Source organism: Pristiophorus japonicus, chromosome 7 (assembly GCF_044704955.1).
Source record: "Pristiophorus japonicus isolate sPriJap1 chromosome 7, sPriJap1.hap1, whole genome shotgun sequence".
In the NCBI taxonomy this organism is placed as follows: domain Eukaryota; kingdom Metazoa; phylum Chordata; class Chondrichthyes; family Pristiophoridae; genus Pristiophorus; species Pristiophorus japonicus.
In genome coordinates, this window is record NC_091983.1 from 133,626,679 (window position 1) to 133,651,540 (window position 24,862).

At 42.6% G+C, this 24,862-nt stretch overlaps 1 protein-coding gene across 2 annotated transcripts in view; it reads right to left on the bottom strand.

The window, feature by feature from the left end:
* Nucleotides 1-460: 460 nt before the first annotated feature.
* Nucleotides 461-24,862, bottom strand: part of LOC139267278 (histone deacetylase 2) — a 93,337-nt gene continuing 68,935 nt past the window's right edge. For both annotated transcript variants that reach the window (XM_070885332.1, XM_070885331.1), the window contains 9 exons: nt 16,566-16,707; nt 15,318-15,410; nt 15,052-15,160; nt 14,796-14,936; nt 13,634-13,742; nt 10,285-10,415; nt 4,813-4,965; nt 2,166-2,223; nt 461-871 (listed from right to left, as the gene is read on the bottom strand). In XM_070885332.1, coding sequence (XP_070741433.1) covers nt 841-871; nt 2,166-2,223; nt 4,813-4,965; nt 10,285-10,415; nt 13,634-13,742; nt 14,796-14,936; nt 15,052-15,160; nt 15,318-15,410; nt 16,566-16,707 — 967 coding nt within the window. In that variant the 3' untranslated portion in view covers nt 461-840. The remainder of the gene's footprint in view (nt 872-2,165; nt 2,224-4,812; nt 4,966-10,284; nt 10,416-13,633; nt 13,743-14,795; nt 14,937-15,051; nt 15,161-15,317; nt 15,411-16,565; nt 16,708-24,862) is intronic.

A 24,862-nucleotide genomic window follows, 5' to 3' on the forward strand; every position in this document is an offset into this window, starting at 1 on the left:
CTTTGAACCTCACACATTTCTTCTCTTCCCTGCATCACAGCAGTACAATAACCTTGTTTTTTTTTTTATAAAAAGAAAAATCACTGGGGAAACTAATATTCTTGTCAGATGATTTTCCAGCAGATAGTAGACAATGGTCCATGCACCAGCCCCAGTCTCCTTACTCACACACAAAACAAGATTCTAACATCCTATACATTCGCAATTATAAATGCAGGTTCACACCATGATAACACCTAAAAGCAGTGTGTTGATATAGCAGGTGGCTTTTCAGCTTGAAAGTGCTGCTTACAAACAAAATGCTCTTCTGATATTGCTGCTCAAAGTAGACAGCTTAATAATCTAGCATTGAAGATGGCAGCAAATTGTAAAAAAAAGGAACCATCACTGTGGTACTTCTAACATTTATCATACAGTGTAGATGTAATTTTCTTTAAATAGCACACACACACTCCTGCAGTATTTGGTCATAACACCATTTAATTACAAATATTTGTAAAAGTCATAAAAACAGTTTGCAACAAGGTAACAAATAGCACATTTAAAATCAAAATGGTTTGGCAAAAAAAAAGAAAAACAGATTTACTTACAATGCTATTATTTGCAACATGGTAGGGAGGGTGTCAAAACTAAACCTTTCTGTCTCCGTTTCATAATTACGCCTGTTAGTACTTCTGTTTCTTACAATATCACAAAAAACTGACAAATACAGATGTCCAGTTTTGAAATAAATATATGTGGCCCATTTGAAATAGTACAAAAAGTCTGCTGTCTCTCAAAACATAACTTTGTTTCTTTGAGATGTGACCTTCATTTGCTACACGAAAGGATTCCAAATGTTCATGGATTGCTGGGTTGCTCAGACATGATCCTGATAGGAAAACAAAGTAGAATAGATGATGTGTTACCACAATACCATGATTATAAGCATTGCATGATACAACGGTCATTTTAATGCAGAAAAGAATGAACACGGAGACTATATATGCTTTTAAAAGCCTATTCCGCTCCAAATATTTTACCCTCTTTTCCTATTGGGCTAAAAACTCTAAGGGGCTGCTAAGCTCTTTCCTACCAAGTACTGTGCTGGCAGCGCCTCCTGCGGCCTTCAGTAGAGGTCTACCGGCGGTGCTAAGAGTTGGCGCTCCACACTCTAGCGCCACCCACTTGGTGACGTCTATGGGTATGCAAAGCCCCCGTTGCGCCGCTGTCATGAACTTGACTGCTTTCGCCTGCCGTAGTGCCTGGTGCTACTTCCGACAGGGAAAGCAGGCGTCACGGAGAAGCTGCCTGGGAGGCGGCCGGGGGGTGGGGGGGGAAGAGCAGGTGGCAGTTAAAATGATGTTTTTCGCCTATTAATGCATCTGTCCCAGATGCTGGACACTGTTGTTTAGGTGCCTTGGCTTTTCTTTAACTTTTGGTTGGTCCAGCTGACCTCCCCTTTAGGCGCTAGGATGCCGGTTTCCTAGCGCCAGAACTTCAGCAGTGCTCCCGTGATAGTGCCTCAGGAATCAGGGTTAGCACCCCAAGAGGTGCGTGGAACGCTTCCCTTAGCGCTCCACTCCCCTCCCCCCCTTAGAGTGCTAGAAGTGAATATCCAGGTTAGAGGCGGTAAACATCGCTTAGTGCCAACGTTAGCGACCAGTTAGTGTCACCGCCTCAAACCAAGCTATACTGAATTTTTAGCCCAATAACTTACCAGGATATGCCCTCTGGTACCTTGCCTAAGTGACCGTTATTCATGTATGAGTCTAGACAGTGAGCATCAGCGGAGAACATTACTGCTCAGCCTGATCCTGTCCTAACACAACATCCAAACATGTGCACCTTCCAGTGGAGGACGCTGGGTAGTGGTCAAAAGTAAGAAGCCTGTTCTCCCCCCACTACCCACCGACCTCAGTTGTAGCTCCCCAATCACTACTTAGTTGCGATTTAGAAAAGACAAATGTCTCAAGGGTTCACATCGTGTAAAATTAACTTCCAATTATTCAAGGCTGATCAACTAGTTTTAGTTTTAACTACCAAGCAGATGGCAACTGGACCCAGGTACAAATCAATAAAAACAGTTTAGTTTCTGGTCTGGTGTACTTGCTTATTATGTTATGTCATCTCTAGTGAGCAACGTTACTAATTTAAAACATTAAGTAGATAGCAATTTAACTTACCCCTTTATATCGGTTTTCTCTGTATTGTTATCTTTAACTTTGTCTTCCTCTTCGGCATCTGCAAACAGGTCAGTCATTATTAGGTTAAGTAAGGATAGAGAGGAATTTATAGAAGTAAAGGCAATTTAAATATGCTCCTCTTAGTGATCGGGTACTTTAAGTAGCACCTACCACTAATTTCTTAATCTCCATCCAGAGTTGCCACAATATGATTTTTTTAAATGAAAATGTGTTAAATTTGCTACCATAGCAATGGTCTTCCTTATAAGAACATTAGAACATTAGAACATAAGAAATAGGAACAGGAGTAGGCCATACGGCCCCTCGAGCCTGCTCCGCCATTCAATACGATCATGGCTGATCCGATCATGGACTCAGGTCCACTTCCCTGCCCACTCCCCATAACCCCTTATCGTTTAAGAAACTGTCTATTTCTGTCTTAAATTTATTCAATGTCCCAGCTTCCACAGCTCTCCGAGGCAGCGAATTCCACAGATTTACAACCCTCCGAGAGAAGAAATTTCTCCTCATCTCAGTTTTAAATAGGCGGCCCCTTATTCTAAGATTATGCCCTCTAGTTCTAGCCTCCACTATCAGTGGAAACATCCTCTCTGCATCCACCTTGTCAAACCCCCTCATAATCTTATACGTTTTGATAAGATCATCTCTCAATCTTCTGAATTCCAATGATTAAAGTTCAATCTTTTTATACAAATAGGATACTGCCATCACACTTCTTTGAGAACATCAACTGAGAGTTTTTTTTTCAGCAAACAGAAAACCAATGAACAGCAATTCAATGTTTTATGATGCAAGAGGCAGAGATGATCTGCTCACAGCAGGAGGGATAAAAATGGGGGCAGACCAGAATGAGGTCTTACATACAGCATACAACAGGAGCATCCTCTCATATTCAAGAATGCATTTGCAGGATAATGTACCCAATTATTCCCTCCACAGAAAGGCATTCTCCTATTTATATGTGGAATTCCCTCCAAAAACTATTCATTTCAATTTTTCTGGAATTGAGATTACATTTCTCAAAATAAAATAAAAAACCTTCAACTCCAATGGTTTAACCATGACAACAATGAAACCCACCCATTTAACACAATGTCCCAGATGTCATCTATACCTCCTCTTTACTCGCCCACACCCTCCTTATTTTCCCAATAGACTTTGAAAAAAATCCATCAATTCTGCCTATGAATCATGGAATCATGGTTATTCAGCCATTATGCTTATGCAAGCTAATGAACTGAATCTATATATTCAAATCCCATTTACCTGCCCCCTCAGTATCCTTTTACAAACCTCCTTTTCAAAACATTGTCCAATTCCTATTTAACAGTCTTTGGGCTAGATTTTCGATTGTCGGCGAAAACAGTAGTTTTACGCCAAAATTACTGTTTTTGCTGCGCTACCGTTTTTAGGCCTAAATTTCAGCCTTTATGTCTGCATTGGTAAAGTCGGCATTGCACGAGGATTCGCATCGCAAACCGCGAGTTTCGGCAACTTTAGTCTGGGCCCGGTAGTGCTGCGGGAGGCGCCTTGGGAGGGGGAAAAACAAAAAAATTGCAAAAAATATTTTAAAAACCCTTACCTACTAAATCGCTAAAAAATAATTTTGAAATAAAACCTTTAACTTATCTTTTTTGTGGGTCTTCATACTGCTGCTGGCAGGGCTGTACCGACAGGTTTGACCTGTCTGTATTTTGGGCGTGGCGGAAAGTGCCGAAAGTATGATGGTAACGCAATCCATGGCATTGCATGTCATTCCACGTTGGCGCTCCTTTCCCCGGCAGTACGTGGAAGTGCCGCCGCAAAAAGGTGCCAGAGGATTCCGCCGACCGGGTTTTCGCCGCGGAAGGTCAAATCGCGGTGAAAACCCAGTCGCAAAGTTGGCAAAAATCTAGCCCTTTGTCTCAATAGGCACATGAAAGTATTACATGGTCTAATCATTCTGTGTGAAAAAAAGTCTTCTGACTTCTCCTTTGCTCTGATAATTCTGATAATCCTGAGTCTATGTCCATTGGTCACTGATTCACCAACTAGTGGAAACAATCTTTCACAAGTCTAGAACTCCAAGGTATATCTTCCTTTAAAATATTTAACTAAGTTTCTCAATTTTTGAAAATGTTGGTTATTCATTTTGTATCCCTAATGAAAGGAATTTTTCCAGTCATCTGTTGCTCCAAATCCTAAACTGTGTCGTCTTCCTCTTTATTTTGCTAAATAGAATAATCTTTATTGCTGTCTTCTGTATCCGATTAGACCAATCTATATTAATGTCCTGTAAATGAAAGCACTAGATGTAAAATATGCATTCCATATTGAAAATGCAGTCTTCCCAAGGTATTTCTGACTAAATGTGATTGTTGGACTTGTATTCAAAGCTTCTGGCATACAGAGTCTTATGTGCAAATGTCGTAAGTCATTTGCAAAGGCAAATATACAGTAAAACACTCAAATCCTTCCCCCTCCAAGTGCAACAATTCCCATTATCACACCAAGTTTCTTCTGGCCATTACTATATATTAAACCAATCTTAATTATTCAGAACCTCAATATGCACATTTTTACTTCCCACACAACTGTGTTGCAGCAAACAAATCCTGCTTTTAGTTTAGATATATAGTGTACTCACCATTTTTTCTCTCTTCTGGTTCCTTCTTTTCTTCAAGTCTTGCTCGCTTGGTACTTTTCTTATGATTTGCAATATTTCGTCTACCTCCTTCTCCTTCATCTTCAGAGTCCGAAAATTCCTCATCACAGGCTATTCGCTTATCAGAAGCTCGGACTGCAATAAAGCAAATAAATCATGTGTCAAGGTCGCTTTTCTAGATTCAGAAGTTTAGGATCCTTTCAAACGGACGTTCACACATACTTGCATGGATGTAAAGAAAGACTGACTTGCATTTATATAGTGCTTTTCACCCACCTCAGGACGTCCAAAGTGCATTGAAGTACATTTAAAATGTAATCACTGTTGTAATGTAGGAAGCATGGCAGCCAATTTACACAGAGAAAGATCCCACAAATAGCAATGACATAATGACCAGATAAACGGTTTCTCAACCCCGCCATTGCCTCTAAATTATCAGACTGCTTGTCCAATATCCAGTACTGGATGAGCAGAAGTTTCCTCCAACTAAATATTGGAAGACCCAAGACATGGTCTTTGGTTTGTTCCCTTGCCACGAACTCTATTCTTCTTTCTGGCAACTGTCCGAGGCCGAACCAGACTTTGCAACCTTGGTGCAGTATTTGACCCAGAGATGAGCTTCCGACCACATATCTGTGCCATCAGTAAGACCGCCCACTTCCAGTTTTGGAACATTGCCTGACTCCGTCCCTGCCTCAACTCATCTGCTGCCGAAACCCTCATCCATGCCTTTGTTACCTCTAGACTTGACTATTCCAATGCACTCTTGGATGGCCTTCCACAATCTACCCTTCATAAACTAGAGGTGATCCAAAACTCTGCTGTCCATGTCCTAACTTGCACCAAATCTCGTTCACCCATTACCCCTGTATTCACTGACCTACATTGGCTTCCGATTAAGCAATGCCTTGATTTGAAAATTCTCATCCTGGTTTACAAATCCCTCCATGGCCTTGCTCCATCCTATCTCTAATCTCCTCCAGCTTCCTTCCCTGCCATCACCGCCACCCCCCCCCACCCCTCTAATTCTGGCCTCTTGCAAACCCCCAATTTCAATTGCTCCACCATTAGTGGCCATGCTTTCTGTTGCCTAAGCCGTATGCTCTGGAATTCCCTCCGTAAACCTCTCCACCTCTCTTTCTTCCTTTTACACGCTACTTAAAATCTCCCTCTTTGGCCAAGCTTTAGATCATCTTTTATGTGGCTCGGTGTCAAATTTTGTTTTATAACGCTCTTGTGAAGCGCCTTGGGATGTTTTACATTAAAGACGCTATATAAACCCAAGTTGCTGTTGTTGTTGAATGGTATGGTTTAATAATTAAATATATCTTTTAATTCCATGGGCCTTAATTTTTGCAGTGCATTCCAGATCCTAACCACTCGCTGCTTAAAAAAGTTTTCTCTTATGTTGCCTTTGGTTCTTTTGCCAATCACCTTAAATCTGCATCCTCTGGTTCTCGACCCTTCTGTTAATGGGAATAGTTTCTCCCCGTCTACTCTGTTCAGACCCTTCATGATTTTGAACATCTCTATCAAATCTCCTTTGCTCTGAGAACAACCGCAGCCTCTCCAATCTATCCATGTAACTGAAGTCCCTCATCCCTGGAATCATTCTCATAAAAATCGATGAGCAAATTATTATTTAAATGGAGAAAAATTGCAAAGTGCTGCAGTACAGTGGGATCTGGGGGTACTTGTGCATGAAACACAAAAGGATAGTATGCAGGTACAACAAGTGATCAGGAAGGCCAATGGAATCTTGGCCTTTATTGCAAAGGGGATGGAGTATAAAAGCAGGGAAGTCTTGCTACAGTTATACAGGGTATTGGTGAGGCCACACCTGGAATACTGTGTGCAGTTTTGGTTTCCATATTTAAGAAAGGATATACTTGCTTTGGAGGCAATTCAGAAGGTTCACTAGGTTGATTCCGGAGATGAGGGGGTTGACTTATGAGGAAAGGCTGAGTAGGTTGGGCCTCTACTCATTGGAATTCAGAAGACTGAGAGGTGATCTTATCGAAATGTGTAAGATTATGAGGGGGCATGACAAGGTGGATGCAGTGAGGATGTTTCCACTGATAGAAACATAGAAAATAGGTGGAGTAGGCCATTCGGCCCTTCTAGCCTGCACCGCCATTCAATGAGTTCATGGCTGAACATGCAACTTCAGTACCCCCTTCCTGCTTTCTCGCCATATCCCTTGATCCCCCTAGTAGTAAGGACTTCATCTAACTCCCTTTTGAATATATTTAGTGAATTGGCCTCAAAACTTTCTGTGGTAGAGGATTCCACAGGTTCACCACTCTCTGGGTGAAGAAGTTTCTCCTCATCTCGGTCCTAAATGGCTTACCCCTTATCCTTAGACTGTGACCCCTGGTTCTGGACTTCCCCAACATTGGGAACATTCTTCCTGCATCTAACCTGTCTAAACCCGTCAGAATTTTAAACGTTTGATAGGGGAGACTAGACTTAGAATAAGGGGCAGCATATTTAAAACTGAGATGGAGGAGTAATTTCTTCTCTCAGAAGGTTGTAAATCTTGGAATTCGCTGCCTCAAAGAGCTTTGGGAGCTGGGTCATTTAATAAATTTAAGTCAGAGATAGACAGTTTCGTAACCGATAAGGGAATAAGGGGTTATGGGGAGCGGGCAGGGAAGTAGACCCGAGTCCATGATCGGATCAGCCATGATTGTATTAAATGGCAGAGCAGACTTGAGAGGCCAAATGGCCTACTCCTGCTCCTATTTCTTATGTCCCTATGCTCACAAATCTTTTCTGCACCCTCTCTAAGGCCTTTAAATCCTTCCTAAAGTGCGTTGCCCAGAATTGGACACAATATTCCAGTTGAGGCCGAACCAGTGTTTTATACAGGTTCATCATAATTTACAAGCTTTTGTACTCTATACCTGTATTCATGAAGCCCAATATCCCATAAGCTTTTTTAACTTCTTTCTCAACCTGCCCTGCCACCTTCAATGATTTGTGCACATATACCCCAAGTCTCTCTGTTCATGCATCCCCTTTAGGATTGTGCCCTTCAGTTTATATTTCCTCCCCTCATTCTTTCTACTAAAATATATATCACTTCACACTTTTATGCATTAACTTTCATCTGCCACATGTCCGCCCATGTCTATGTCCTCTTGAAGTCTATCACTATCCTCCTCACTGTTCACTATACTTCTAAGTTTTGGGTCTTCTGCAAATTTTGAAATTGTGCCCTGTACACCCATATCCAAGTCATTAATATATATCAAGAAAAGCAGTGGTCCTAGTACCGACCCCTGGGGATCACCACTGTATACCCTACTCCAGTCCAAAAAAAATTCACCACTACTCTTTTCCTGTCACTTAACCAATTTTGTATCCATGCTGCCACTGTCCCTTTTATTCCACGGGCTTCAACTTAGCTGGCAAGCCTATTATGCAGCACTTTGTCGAGCGTCTTTTGGAAATCCATGTACACGTCAACCGCATTGCCCTCATCAACCTTCTCTGTTACCTCATCAAAAAACTTGGTCAAGTTGGTTAAACACAATTTGCCTTTAACAAATCTGTGCTGGCTTTCCTTAATTAATCCACACTTGTCCAAGTGACTGTTAATTTTGTCCCTGATTATTGTTTTTAAAAGCTTCCCCATTGCCGAGGTTAAACTGACCAGCCTATAGTTGCTGGGATTATCTTTGCACCCTCTTTTGAACAAGGGTGTAATATTTGCAATTCTTCAGTCCTCTGGCACCACTCCCGTTTCTGAGGAGTATTGAAGGATTATGGTCAGTACCTCCGTGATTTCTTCCTTCACTTCTCTCAGCGTCCTACAACGCATCCCATCCGGTCCTGATGACATATCTACATTAAGTACTGCCAGCCTTTCTCGTACCTCCTCATCAATTCCTATCCCATCCTCTACCTCTTCCTTTACTATGTCTATGGCAGCATCTTCTTCCTTGGTGAAGACAGATGCAAAGTACTCATTTCGTATCTCAGCCATACCCTTTGCCTCCATACGCAAGTCTCCTTTTTGTTTCCTAATCAACCTCACCCCATCTCTTACTACCCATTTATATGCCTATAGAAGACTTTTGGTTTATCTTTTATGTTGGCTGCCATTCTATTCTCACAAACTCTCTTTGTTAGCCTTATTTTTTTTCATTTCTCCTCTGAACTTTCTATATTTAGCCTGATTTTTTAGATGTATTCTCGACCGGACATGTGTCATACACGCTCTTTTTCTGCTTCATCTTACTCTCTATCTCTTTCGTCATCTAGTGAGTTCTGATCTTTCCCCCCCAGTGCAAATGTACCTCGACTGTACCCAAACGATTTCCTCTTTAAAGGCAGCCCATTGTTCCATTGCAGATTTGCCTGCCAATCTTTGATTCCAATTTACCCAGGCCAGATCCGTTCTCATCCCACTGAAATGTGCCTTCCTCCAATTTGCGCACAAGCTCCCAAAAACAGCAAGGTGGTAATGACCAGATATCTGTTTTAGTGATGTTGAGCGAGGGATAAATATTGGCCAGGACACCAGTGATAACTCCCCTGCTCTTCTTTGAAATAGCAGCCATGGGATCTTTTAACTCCACCTAAGAGATCAGATGAGGCCTCGGTTTAACATCTCATCTGAAAGACGGTACCTCTGACAGTGCAGCATTCTTTCAGTATTGCACTGGAGTGTCAGCCTAGATTTGTGTGCTCAAGTCTCTGGCATGGGACTTGAACCCACAACCTTTTGCCTCAGAAGTTACGGTGCTACCAACTGAGCCACTGGCTGACCTCTGTAGTCTATTAGCCAATGGGAGCAATCCGAAGCAGCAATGAGCTTTTTGCACTCAAAAGCTGATGCCTTTCCCGTCGGTATGGACCAGTACCAAATCACATAGTAATTTTATTTTGGGGATAAGACTCTGTAGTACTTTTATTTTTCAACACTGACAAGTTAATGAGCAGCAATCAAATTCCTATAACATCAGATCAATAAAAAATCTTTTTACTACCACTGGATTTCTCCAAGTACTTTCCATTGCACATTGGTTCTAAGCATCTAACTCTAGAAAAACAGTGTAAAGGATCTGTGGCAATAACAGATTATACAAATATTTATTTATATAAAGAAGATTTATGGTTGCCGTAGATATCCCTCCCAATCTGTAACCTCCACCAGCCCTACAACCCGCCAGAACTCTGCATTCCTTCAACTCTGGGCTCTTGTGTATCTCCCACTCCCTTCGCCCCACCAATGTTGGCCGTGCCTTCAGCCATCATGGCCCTAAGCTCTGTAATTTTGTCTCTAGACCTCTTCAGTTCCCTCTCCTCATTTGAGACCCTCCTTTAAAACCTTTCAGTCACCCCTCCTAATCTTGGGCTCATGTCAACTTTTGTCTGTTTACACTTCTGTAAACATTTTTCTACATTAAAGTTATTGTTATAAAATATAGGTAAATTAGCACTAACTTGAAATTCGTTTGTCAGGATCTTCCTCCTCCTCTTCTCCACTGTCTTCTTGAACAGCATCCTCTGGGATAGCCTGCATCTGGACACCAGGAGCATGAGGCAGCATACGTAGATTTTCAAATAAACGCAGTCTGCAAGGAGACAGGACAAATTACACAAAAAAAATCTCTTCTCAAGGACAATTATACAGTTTTAAATGAAATGGAGAAAACTTCCAATGCAAAATTAAAATAGTGTGGCACATGCAGCACATGGAATGAGAACACACACATTCACATTTTACAATAAAACCAAAAAGGTTTCACACGTGAATGCACATCTCAAGTCAGCAAGGTAGATTTTCAAATTGCCGTCGGGCGTAAAACTGATGTTGTGGATAGGCTGCCCATTATAGAAACTACCCGATATTAATTGCCATTGAGTTCAGTGGAAATGAAAATCGGGTGGTATTCATAACAAGCAGCCGATCTACAACACTAGTTTTACGCTGAGGCAGTAAGTTGAATATCTATTTTTGAGCGTGAAGTGCTGCCCACCTCAGATTTTGGGTGTACTACACAAAGACAAGTTGTACTTAATTGAACTAAGTGAGCCTAGTCATACCGATTAATACCTGGCCTCGTCTTATCAAGTGTTTTTGCAGTTTACTTTTCAAAAGAGAGAAATATTCAGTTTGGATCACAAGGGGATACTAACGTTACACCCCAAGTTATGCAATAGCCTCCATCAAGGCTCGAATTTCTCTCATTTTACCGAATACTCAGAATATTTCTTCCTGTACTTTAGGATATTTAACACTGGTATTTTACAGTAAGAATTTAATGTTGTAATATGAATCATAATCATACTTCGGAGACTTGGATTCTCAACATAAATAGTAAATCAGTGGTGGGGATGGGGAAGTGATGAGAATCCAAACAAATTAAACAAGAATTTGTAGATCTCCAGTTGAGCCTGAATTCCTACTCAATCTGAAATGTCACTGTTCCGTACAATGCAAAGGAAACAGGATTAAACTGAAAGCTGATTAGATCATGTTCATTCGCAATTTTAAAAGTCATAGCTTTATGCCGATATTAGAAGTGTTTTACACTTGCTGATATTGGATCAGGAGCTCAAACTTTGGCCCTGATTTTACTAACCTCAATGGGTCCATGGCGGGTGACGTCGGTGGCGGGTCCCGACCCCACTGCTAGCTCCATCCCACTGTGTAGAATGACTTTCCGTTGTTTGGGCTTGTTAAGCTAACCAGCGCATTTCCCGGCCAATTAGAGGAAGCGGGTCTGGTAACGTCATTTGATGACGCGTCATCAGCTAGTTTCCATAAAGGGATCATGGCCAACTTTAATTTGATAGTTGTGCTGTCAATGTTCTACAACATTGAGGTGTTGCAAACACTGACAAGTACTGCACAGAGGTGCAAGGCTGCACCCAGGCTCTCCCATGACTCCCTCCATATGCTTATGGAGGGAGTCACAGCACACAGGGAGGTCACCTTCCTTTCCTCTGGGTGGAAGAGACCTCCCCAGGAGAGCAACACAGCCTGATTACACATTGCAGAGGAGGGCGCAAGCAGGGATGTGGTCAAGTGGACCTGGATGCAGTGTCACAAATGTTTCAATGATCTCAGTAGATCACGAAAATTTAAAAACAAAGCCACACTCAACCTCATCCCGCTGTGGTTCTTATCACATTCTCATCACTCTACCTTCCCTACCGTACTCCTGCACATCCGTACTCACCAACTTACCTTGCATCTCCACCTATCCCTCTCTATCTACATTATCACATCCCCATCTCACTAGCCACCCCTCACACTCACCCTAGTGCAAATATACCAACAACACAGAAGGGTAGGCACTTGGGTGTTTTATGCAATGTTCATGTAAAGTTTCTGTTAATGTGGTGTCAAACATTGAAACCTTTATTTTCAACACTTTGGGCTAGATTTTCGGTCTTCTGCCGCCCTCGTTAGCAATGACCCTGGTTGCGACACCAGCTCGATATTTGGATTGCGCCCGATCCGTAGCGCTCTGTAAAGCACCCGGGTGGGAATGCCTGTGGAAGCTGGCGTTCCAAGCTGTAACGGCCGCAGCGAACGAAGTAATGTCAACCCAAGGTAAGTGGGACTGATTTTTTTGCGATTTATGTTGTGGTGGCGTGAGTTATTTATTGGGAATGTTTTTGGTGTTTTTTTTCCATCATTTTATTTCCTCCAAAGGCCTCTCTCTCTTGGGTCGCTCCGAGGCCGGCTGTTTAGATCGGGATTTTCACTTGCCCAGCTGGCCTAGCGTCCTAAAAAGAGATGTGCAACGCCTCCCTTAGCACGCCGCTCCAAACTCAGGGCCCAGCTGATGAATTTTGTGGCGACAGACGCAAACCATTTGCCAGCGGAAAATTTACCACTCCGCCTGGATTAACGCCGCAACAGAGACGCGATCGAATTTCCACCCCTGTGTATGCTTGGACAGATTTGTGTGCACCTTTGGAAGTGGCTTAGTGAGATGCAGTGAATGGAGAGTGGAGAAACATAATGGTACCCCCCCCCCCCAATGGCGATGAGTGTGAAAGGAATGACTTGGGCATTGTCGAGATGCTTTTTGGTGTTGGTGTGGGATGGTGCCAATCTAGTGCATCATGTGGCAGCCAGGATGTACAGAATCAACTGAAGTAAATCTGGCCATGGTGAGGCCATCCCTGGCCTCTCAGGCAGCAATGTGGTGTGTGCTCGGCGATGTTGGTGTTGGGGCTGACCGTGGTTGGATACTGAGGACCAAGGTGAGAGTTTCATGGGCACCAATGCTAATGGAATAGATGGCAGGTGCAGTAGAGAAGACAGAACCGATCTGTCAATGGTAGGAGAGGTAATGAGGTCGCACTAGTTGGAGACTTGTGTAATGACTTGCAGCATCCTGATTATTTGCAGGAAATGCAGTTTAGAGAAGCGAATGGTTAAGGGAACATTTCTCAATCAGCTAGGAGCATTTGAAGCTGTCAACTCATCAGCTCATTCAATGGCCACTGACCTCCTGCCTCAGCTTCACAGACGAGGTCTAGGCACAGCAACCTGTCAGATCCAAAAAGTTGGGAAAAAACCATTGATAAGTGGCTGTAAACAAGCCACTAATGATTTTAATTGTCTCCCCTGCCGCTGCGTGACATGGTCTGCTCAGCGCTGGCAGACCTAACATCGGGAAAGTCCAAGGTGCGCGTTTTGACAGTGGGTTACCGACCCACTGTCAATCATTTTAAATTTAACAGCTCATCTGCCACCCACCCCGTCCGCTGAGCACTGGCAAAATTCCGATCTTTGTGTCTCTGACCTTTAAAAAAAATTCACAGTACTTACTTAATCTTTTCCATATATTCCAGTGTGTTCTGATTCGTCATATTGGAAGGACTGATGTGCAGTTTGAAGTCTGGCCCGAAGTACTCAAAATAGTCGTTGTATGGTAATTCTAAGTTAGAAAAATAAGCAATGTAAGTTTAGGACTATGATAATGTCAAAAGTACATGGCAAGCCAACAGTGCGAGTCCATCCTATTTTATAATCACTTAATAGCTCACCAAAATAATTAATTCTTTCATACTGCAGGTTACTAGAGGAATAAAATTCAAAAGTAGAGTAGTTACAATTTATATAGAACCTTGGTTAGACCACACTTAAGAGTACTGTGCCCAGTTCTGGTCTCCAAATTACAAAAAGGATATAGAAGCACTGGAGTAAGTGCAAAAAAGATTCATAAGGATGATACCAGAATTGAGGGTGTACAACTATCAGGAAAGACTGAACAGGCTGGGGCTCTTTTCTCTGGAAAAGAGAAGACTGAGAGATGGCCTGATGGAGGTCTTTAAAATTATGAAGGTGATCGATAGGGTAGATGTAGAGATAATGTTTCCATTTGTGGGGTGTCCAAAACTAGTCAGATGCAATTGCAATTTTTTTTCCCTAGGTTCTAAATGTATATATATTCTTAAAAAAAAAACTAAAATCAGAAGCATAATTACTTAAGTCGGTGTAATAATATACAGTAGTCTAAATGCTTAGTGCAATTGATTTGCCAAGAGAGTTTTGTGCCTGAAATTCTGTGGAAGTTCTCTGGTGACATCAGGGGAACCCCAGAGAAATGATGTAAACGGCTAAAAATGGTCGTTTATGCCAACTGGGTTCTGCCAATTGACTGAAGTTACAGTAAGAGATTCGGAGGACCCAGTTGAAATTCAAAGCATTGATCAATGACAGGGAATCTTATCTACATCCATTTCACTTATTTATAAGGATAAAATATGTAATCTTCTGATCAAACGAACACAAGTCAATCTACAGAACATATAACTCAAACAAGTGCAAACAGTGTAGCCGTTTTCCTTATGCATCAAAAAAGGATTTTATATAGTTGGTACATTAAACTATTAGTCAGAAACTAGTAGGAAACCTGTGGGAATCACTGAGCAGAAACCTTGGTTGCCAGCCTTGAGAACTAGTAAAGCTTTTTGTATCAAATAATTACCATTTGGAATCTCGATATCCAGTGCCACAGCAGTCTCGTATGTCCAGCAGCGAGCAACGTTGCGGATTGTGTAGCCTCCGCCTCCCAGCATCAGTAGGGGTAAGTTGAAGGTCTTCATGAATTCCACACATTTAGCATGACCTATTTTAAGAAACAGTAATAATCTACAACAGCCCCAGCTATAAACTATCAGAACGCACTGCAAGTCTTTCAATAATAAATATAATAGTATTCACAATGGTGTATCCACGCATACCTTTTATTGTGAGATTGAAACATCCAAGTCTGTCCCCTGACAAAGAATCAGCTCCACACTGCAGTACAACTGCACTGGGCTGGTACATTTCCATTACCTTGACCAAAATCTGCATTAAAAAGTGAGCCACAGGTAAGATGAACTGTTTAATAAAGTTCGCAGCACTTCATACTAAATTGTATTATACTTCTTAAAATGTTGCATAATCACTTACAGTAAAGTTTAAATAATTACTACAGCAGTAAAATAAAATTCAAAATACTTACTGGCTTGAATATCTGCTCGTAAGACTCATCATCAATTCCATCTCGCAGTGGAAAGTTAACAGCATAATATTTACCTTTTCCTGCACCTATGTCCTTTAGGAACAAGACAAACAAAGTTTGAACTCAGTGCCAATTTTGAGGCACAGTAATTATTGATGAATACGACACAAACATTACTTTTGGTGCATGGAACATCTACACCTTGAGATTGTGCCTTCAGATATGTTTATGGATTCAGATTGCCACTTAATGTTTCCTTAGGTCTCCAGCCTGAACTATAAATTGCGTGTCTGGATCACTGGAACTATAAACACACACCTCCCTGTTGATGGTTAGGTCATATGTGAATAAATATGGACTTAAACCATTTTCCAGAGGTCAAACCAAGAAGTGTTCTCTTCCGCCCCCCGCTCCTCCCACAAGCATCCCCAAGCTAAATCTTTTCTTTAAAAGGTTTGCAATTATTGAATAATAAGGTACAAGGTAGCGCAGCAGGTTAGAATAATGTCTTTCAGATCTTGAACCCAAATTCAAAACCGTTCCTAGTTACCAGGATGCAAGTGTCCTCAGACAATTGAGTATCTTTTTATAAAAACTACCAGCTGCTTTACAGTCTCACCATCTGGCAGAACACGTCACTACACCATAACCTGCTGGGCCATCTTGAGTGTCTGCAGATTACAACAGATTTGTAATGATCTCTAAGACACCTGGCCAGTAACCCAATTCAAGATAGCAATACCACACATAGAGTGAAGGCAAAAGACTTTATTATGTAAATCACAGCTAAATTAACCCTACCGCATTTGTTTTGGCATTAAATGGAACAAAACCAAGAAGCTTGCTCATCTGTTTCTTTCAATGACAATTTATTAACTTGCCATTTCTTTAGAATCAAGTCAATAATTGTAACATATGTGCAAAAATCAGAACAACCAAAGCAGAGTGTGCCATAAACAAGTTCCTCATCAGATTGCTCCTGGTTTTACTTATTTATGTATATCATTGTTTAGAACAAAAAAAAAGCCTAGCCTTTTCTACAAATCAGTAGCGGATCTGAAAGACAGGAATCAGGCAATTATCGGCACTTGTCTTAAGACCCTAAGGAAACAGTGTAACTATGTTGGCGAACATAATCAGTTATGAATTCTAACCATGTATGAGTATACAGCCCATTCTCAAGTTACTGAAATAATTTTGTTTTGGTACTGAAGCTTGCATTTATGTATATCTGAAACGAACACTCACCCGAAGATCACCTGTGCCAGGGAAATATTCACCATACTTATGGAATGAAACGGTCATCACACGGTCTGTTGTATAAAAGGCCTCTTCCACACCATCGCCATGGTGGATGTCAATATCAATATACAAAACTCTCTGATGATATCTATGGAAATGGATCATATTCTCTTTAGGACTGTGCTTGCTGTAAACAAAGTGTTCAAATGGGACACTGCCATTCCTTTAAGTCACAACCAAACATCTGGCATTTAGGAGGGCGCCTATGAATGTGGTTTAATTATATGCATTCCAATAATCTTCGTTACTGTTCTTGTACTTTAAAACAGCTGGCATTCTGTAAACATGTGTTTGGTGCAGAATTTCCCCTGCAGTTCTTCTCCAATCATATTTTCCTGATATCACTGGTGGGGATTTTGTTATATTAAAATGTGTCCCAAGATGCCAGGTCGAGAAGAAAGCGCACCACAAGTGAGCTGTTAACGGAATGAGGTGGAAACAAAGTGAAATAGTACTTCCACAACAGGCTATTTGGCTAGAGTGGGAATTCAGTGTTAAGTAGCTCATAATATCTTGGAGGTGAAATTCAACTTTGGTGAGGGCACAAAACACGCAGTAACGGATTAGTTGCCTGTTATACACCCTACCTATCTTCCTTTCTATTGAAGTCAATGGGCAGCCTATTCGCTACTGCCCTTTTTGCGTCACTGCCATAGATGAATTTCACATCCGCTGAGTTCTTTATTGTATTTTCTTCCCTCTTTAACAGAACTTTAAATTTAAATTTGTCCAACTGATAGGGAATTGGCATTTAACAGGTAGCTGGTGATCATCAGCTACTAGTTAGGTGGTAATTAATCTATTGGTGTTTTTTTTTAAAGTAAAACTATAAATCAAGTGCTCCCCTTAAAAGGGGCATTAGAACCAACACATTAACAATTAAACTTTGGACATTAAATGAATCAAATTAAAATTTGGTTGCCGGGGGTGATGATGCACTCCAGTCCCTCCGGTGCCCACCTCTTGCGGAAGACTGCGAGCTTACCGGTGGACACCGCATGCTCCATCTCCAGGGACACTCTGGCATGAACATAACCATGGAAGCGAGGCAGGCAGTTGGACTGAACGACCCCCCTGACCACCAATGCCTGGACCGGGTAATGGCCACCTTGGCCACGCCCAGGAGCAGTCCTATGAGGAGGCCCGACGACCTGCCCGCTTCCCTCTGCACAGGATGCTCAAAGATCAGAAGTGCAGCCAAAATCTGAGGAGCAACCCCTTCAAATAATGGAATAGGGGCTGCAACCTCACATATTCAACATAAACATGGAACACGGACTCTTCCAGACCACAGAAATTACAGGCGGCCTGGGAGTCCGTGAACCTACATAAAAACTATTGCACTGGACTGCCCCGTGCAACACCCTCCAGGCCAAGTCCCCAATAAATAAAGGGAGGACTCCCGCATAGTTTGGCAAGTGGGAGTGTTTTTAGAGTTAATCTCTTTTAAACCATTTGGAGGCTGGTGTTAATTTCTAGTGGCAATTGCTTGTAGCTTCTAAATAAGATTAACAGTTAAGTATTTAGGATTCTTTCAGGCTTAAGCAGAGATAAACAAGCCGCAGGCCTACCCACCCGATAGCCAGAGGAGGTATGTCGGAGGCCAAAATCGGTCAAAGGACCCGGCATGGCCAGGGATGTGGAGGCCCTGCCCCCCCAATCACAGGCCTCCCAGCCTTCCCGTCCAACCGGTAGCTTCCCCTCCCCCCCCCCCACCCAGGTCTCCCAATCGATGGCATCCCCCCCAGCCTTTCTAATCGCCGACCAGGGCTGATGCACCCTTCCCAGTACTGGGGACCAAACCCAAGGGGACCAAATGCAAGGGTTCCAGGCTGCAGTCTCCTGCCATTGATGGTCCCTCCCACCCACCAGCCAGACTGTCCATTTGGCCAGCAGCTGGGCAGGAGACGGTATAGACTCTGTGCAACAGTACCCAAATGCTAGTGTTTTTCTGCAGTAAAGCTTTGCTGAAGGTAGGACTTCTATTTTTTATTTGTTTATTTATTTATTTATTGATTGATTATGTGGTCCTAAATTCTTGTTTGATTTACATTCAAGTTTACTCTTCATCTGCTTGCAAAAGGAATTCTGTAAAATAGTTTGGCTGAAACTCTTATTGACAGGACTTGCTATAATGTATTTGCTAATTTACCAATCCATTTTTAATCTAGTTGTTTAGTGCTTTGTAAGTCTTGGTGCTAGGTGCAGGTCGTCTCAGCTTCCTTGTATTTTATTATTTGTTTTTGGTGCTTTAAATGTATTTACCTGCGCTGATTTCTTAGCTCACCGCTAAGGTTTTTCTGTGCGGCCACAAGTGGTCACATACGCTGGCCTAAGTTAGTTTGGAGTAACTTTTAGCTCTCTAAACGTGCTTAAATGGCCAAAACAGGCATAAATGGCTGGTAACACCCCCTTTTGAAAAAAAAACTTAACTAAAAAAAAAAACTTAACTCACTCACTTACACTGGAGCAAATTAAATGGGTAGAATTACGATTTTTAAGATACTGCAAAAATAATCTAGTTGTTCCAAAAAAAACAGAGCAACTCCTGGGCAAACTTGGGCCCATAGAGTGGGAAACTTGAGAGTTTGGTAACTGGGAGAGTTCGGTGAAGTGGGGGCAGGAGGTGTTGTTTTGCCTTGCTTTTCCTAACTTCTTCCGCAGAGCGGCAGCGTACCCGAACAGGAGCAGACCGAGGCCCGAGAGTGGGGATAAAAGCCGCAGCAGACCTGCAACTTCAAGGAATCTAATACGGCCAGTGTGATCTCCTGGACTAGTTTCGATTGCCTGGTTGGGTCGGAGAGGAATTTTCCCAGATTTTTTTCCCCAATTGGCCTGGGTTTTTAATCTGTTTTTTTGCCTCTCCCAAGAGATCGCATAGCTCCAGGTGAGGAGAACTCTGCAGTGTGACATCACAGGTAAGTGACTGGTAGTGACTGTGGGCTGTTTTTCTTTTAAGTTAACATATAGCATAACTAAATTCTAAAAACTAAACTTTATTTATTTAATTAATTTAACAAACTATACAAGGTAAATACTTTGAACACTAAACTAATTAAATAAAATAATGGGAAAACAGGAGATGTGTTGCTGTTGCTGTTACAAAACGTGAAAGCTTCTGGACGTTTTGGTCCAGGGCGACTACGTCTGCGGCTCGACGAACTTTGACTCCGAATTAAGGAGCTGGAGTCCAAGCTGTAGACATTGCGAGACATCAGGGAGGGAGAAAGTTACCTGAACCTTTTGCTCCAGGACAGTGTGACTGCGGGTGAGGCAGGTATGGGGATCCAGGAGGTAGTATTGCAGGAGCCTCAGTCCCTGCACTTGTCCAATAGATTTGAGGTTCTTGCAACCCTTGTGGACAAGTGTGCAGACTGCAGGGTGGATGAGCAGACTGACCAAGGCACCGTGGTGCAGAAAGCCATTCAAATGGGGGGAGTAAAGAGGAAGGTGGCTGTAGTAGGGGACAGTATAGTTAGGGGATAGATAAGGTTCTCTGCAGCCGAGAGCGTGGGTCCTGAAGGATGTGTTGCCTACCCAGTGCCAGGGTGAAGGACATCTCCTCCGGGCTGGAGAACTTGGAGTGGGGGGTGGGAGGATCCAGTTGTCATGGTACACGTAGGTACCAATAACATAGGTAGGACTACGAAAGAGGTTCTGCTGAGAGTGTTTGAGCAGCTAAGGACTAAATCGAAAAGCAGAATGACAAAGGTAATAATCTCTGGATTATTACCCGAGTCATGAGCAAATTGACATAGGATCAATAGAATCAGGGAGATGACTGCGTGGCTCAAAAGATTGGTGTGAGAGAAGTGGGTTTTGATTCATGGGGCACTGGCACCAATACTCGGGAAAGAGAGAGCTGTTACATGGGGACGGACTACACCTGAACTATGCTGGGACCAGAGTTCTAGCGAATCGAATAACTAGGGAGGTAGAGAGGGCTTTAAACTAAATAAGGGTGGGGCGGGCAGGGAATGAGAGGGGGAGAAATCTAGAATGTTAAAGAGAAAAGAAAAGGAAACAATGCAGGAAAGTGATTGTGGTAAGGATAACCAGATTATGTCAGGAAGGGACAGAGCGTACAAAAAGAGTGCACTAACAAATAGGGTCCAGGTAAGAAAAAATAGCGGTAAGACAAATAGGGTGATAGTACAAAAAAATTTTATGTCTAATAATGTTACAAAGCTAAATCTAAAAGCACCGTATCAGAATGCACGAACCATTCATAATAAGGTAGACGAATTAACAGCACAAATAGATGTAAACGAATACTATATAGTTGCAATTATGGAGATATGGTTGCAGGGTGACCAGGGTTGGGAACTGAATATCCAAGGATATTTAGGAAGGACAGGCAAAAAGGAAGAGGGGGTGGTGTGGCGTTGTTAGTAAAGGATGAAATCAGAGCAATAGTGAGAAAGGATATTGGCTCAGAAAATCAAGGTGTAGAATCAGTCTGGTTGGAGCTAAGGAGCACCAAGAGGCAGAAAACATTGGTGGGAGGCATCTATAGGCCTCCAAACCGTAGTGGTAATGTAGGGGATGGCATCAAACAGGAAATTAGAGATGCATGTAACAAGGGTACTACAGTAATCGTAGGTGACTTTAATCTACATATAGAATGGCCAAACCAAATTAGTAATAATACTGTGGCAAATGAATTCCTGGAGTGTGTACGAGATGATTTTTTTAGACCAATACAATGAGGAGCGTACTAGGGAACAGGCTATCGTAGATTGGGTATTATGTAATGAGAAGGGGTTAATTAATAGTCTTCCTGTGTGGTGTCCTTTAGAGAAGAATGACCATAACGTGATTGAATTCTTTATTAAGATGGAAAGTGAAGTAGTCCAATCCGAAACTAGGATCCTAAATCTAAAAGGAAACTACAAAGGTATGAGAAATGAATCATAGATAGATTGGAAAGATTCATTAAAAGGCATGACAGTGGATAGACAATGGCTAACAAAAGAAATTAAGGATAGTATTAGATCCAATGAGGAGTCATACAAAGTTGCCAAAAAAGTAGCAAGCCTGAGGATTGGGAGCAGTTTAAAATTCAGCAAAAGAGAAAAATAGAATGAGAGAGGAAATTTGCAAGGAACATAAAAAGGTTTCTACAAGTATGTAAAAAGAAAAAGATTAGTGAAGACAAATGTAGGTCCTTTGCAGTCAGAAATGGGAGAATTTATAATGGGGAACAAGGAAATGGCAAAACAATTAAATAAATACTTCGGTTCTGTCTTCAGGGAAGAGGAAACAAATAACATCCCAGAAATGCTAGGGAACCAAGGGTCTAGTGAGCAAGTGGAATTAAAGGAAATTATTATTTGTAAGAAAATAATGCTGGAGCAATTAATGGGACTGAAAGCAGATAAATCCCCAGGGCCTGTAAATCTGCATTCCAGAGTACTGAGAGGGGTAGCCATGGAAATAGTGGATACATTGGTTGTCATCTTCAAAAATTCTATAGATTATGGAACAGTTCCTGCAGATTTGAGGGTGGCAAATGTAACACCACTATTTAAAAAAGGAGGGAGAAAGAAAACAGGGAACTACAGACCGGTTAGCCTGACATCAGTAATAGGGAAAATACTAGAGTCTATTATAAAGGATGTGATAACGGCACACTTAGAAAATATCAACAGGATTACACAAAGTCAACATGGATTTATGAAAGGAAAATCATGTTAGACAAACCTATTGGAGTTTTTTTGAGGATGTAACTATAGAATAGAAAAGGGAGAACCAGTGGATGTAATGTATTTGGATTTTCAGAAGGTCTTTGATAAAGTTCCACATAAGAGATTAGTGTGCAAAATTAAAGCACAAAGGATTTAGGACTGGTATGGATTGAAAATTGGTTAGCTGACAAGAAGCAAAGAGTAGCTATTCACAATATATAAAAACTAGGTGAGATTGTGAATTGTAAGGAGGATGCAAAGACACTGCAAGGCGATTTAGATAGGTTGAGTGAGTGGGCAAACATTTTGGCAGATGCAGTATAACGTGGACAAATGTGAAGTTTTCCACTTTGGTAGAAAAAACAAAGACAAAGTATTACTTAAATGGTGATAGCTTGGGAAATGTCAATGTACAAAGGGACCTGGTTGTCCTTGGTACACCAGTCATTGAAAGCAAACATGCCAGTGCAGCAAGCAGTTCGGAAGGCAAATTGTATGTTGGCCTTCATTGCAAGAGGATTAGAGTACAGGATGTCATACTACAGTTATACAGGGCCTTGGTGAGACCACACCTGGAGTAGTGTGTGCAGTTTTGGTCTCCTTACCTAAGAAAGGATATAATTATCATAGAGGGAGAGCAGCGAAGGTTCACCAAACTGATTTCTGGGATGGCAGGACTGTCGTATAAGGAGAGATGGGTTGACTAGACCTGTATTCACTAGAGTTTAGAAGAATGAGAGGGGATCTCATTGAAACGTATAAAATTCTGACGGGGCTGGACAGACTGGATGCGGGGAGGATGTTTCCCCTGGCTGGGAAGTCTAGAGCAAAGGGTCACAGTCTCAAGATACGGGGTAGGCAATTTAGGATTGAGACGAGGAGAACCTGTGGAATTCTCTACCACAGAAGGCTGTGGAGGCCAAGTCACTGAATATATTTAAAAAGGAGATAGATTTCTAGACACAACAGGCATCAAGGGTTATGGGGAGAAAGTGGGAATATGGTGTTGAGATAGATCAGCCATGACCATACTGAATGGCAGTGCAGGCTCGAAGGGCCGAATGGCCTACTATTGCTCCTATTTTTGATGTTTCCATGTTTCTATACAGCACTCCACTGGGGACCCTTGCCTCCTCTGGACCGCAAGATGGTGCGCCATTACGTGTCTGGACGGCAAACAAGGATGACAAAGCGGAGTGTGCAAGAGCAGCCCGTACAGGAATCCCCTTCGTGCAGAACTGAAAGGCACGGAGGGGATTTCTCAGAGGAGACTCAAGTTGTGAAGCACTGGCTCCCAAGTGAGGTTTCGGAGCTTGGCGCCAGTGAGGAATTCCGTCCGGACGGGGGTCAGTTCGGACGGGATCGCCCCACGTGCTTGAGACTCCTCGACACACCTAACGGAGTCAGGGCCCAGTGCCATTTTTAGTGATTTGATGGCATTGGCTGCGAGCCGGTCATCGGCCCAGGATAGGCACCGTGCCAGCTCTTCTGGCGCCATCCAGTAAGTCCTTGACCCTGGTCACCTTACCATACACAGCCATCTAAAACCATGTCGTGGAGGTACGGATTCCTGAGCAGCGGCTCCCAAAGGACAACCGCCATTCCAGATGGGGGAGAACTGGTGCTTGGAGACGACCTTGTTCCCGACCCGGATGAGTTCCTGGTAAAAGACAGGCTGCGCTCGCATGGTGGCCCAGACGCCTCCCAGATTTATAAACAGGAGCTGTGTGTTTTAATTGAGGCTGTACTGTTGGCGGAAGAAATACGTCACCAGTGCACACTATCTGGGAGGTTGTTCAACGTACAGGTATCTCTGCAGGGTCTGAAGATGGAAAGTCGCAGTTTGGGTGTTCACACACACCAGCGCCTGACCGCCCTCCCTAAGCAGAATGGGAGCAGAGACCCAATGTTTCCTGTTGTCCCAGAAGAAGTCGACGAGCTTCTTCTGTATCTTGGTGACCAAACGCAGGGGGAGGGGTCAAAGTGACAACCGGTACCATAGCGTAGCGCCCACCAACTGGTTTATGACTAGCGCTCGACCCCTGTAGCACAGCACTCGGAGCAGTCCTGTTCAGCGCCCTTGGCGAGCGGTGACTTTGCCCTCCAGCTCTTGCCAGTTTGCCAGCCAGGCTTCCTCAGCAGGGCTAAGGGAGACTCCCAGGTAGAGGAGATGGGTAGTACTCCAGGCAAAAAGTCTGAACTTCTCCGTCAGGGAGTCCACCCGCCACTAATCTATTGTAGAGTTGGTCTGACTGAGCAGCTGAAACTGGTTTGTAACCAAATTGTACAGGTGGTGGGTGGCAAGTGCAACAGAGCAGTTTAACTGAAATTTAACTGGATAAAGATTATAAATTTAACTTTACGGTTTATAGCAAGAGGTGTGGTTTTACGCAGCGAGTTGTGATGATCTGGAATGCACTATTTGAAAGGGTAAAGATGATGATTTAATAATGACTTTCAAAGGGAACTAGATAAATACTTAGAAAGGAAAATGTTTCTGGGCTACAGGGAAAGAGCAGGGGAGTGGGACTAATTAGATAGCTCTTTCAAAGAGCT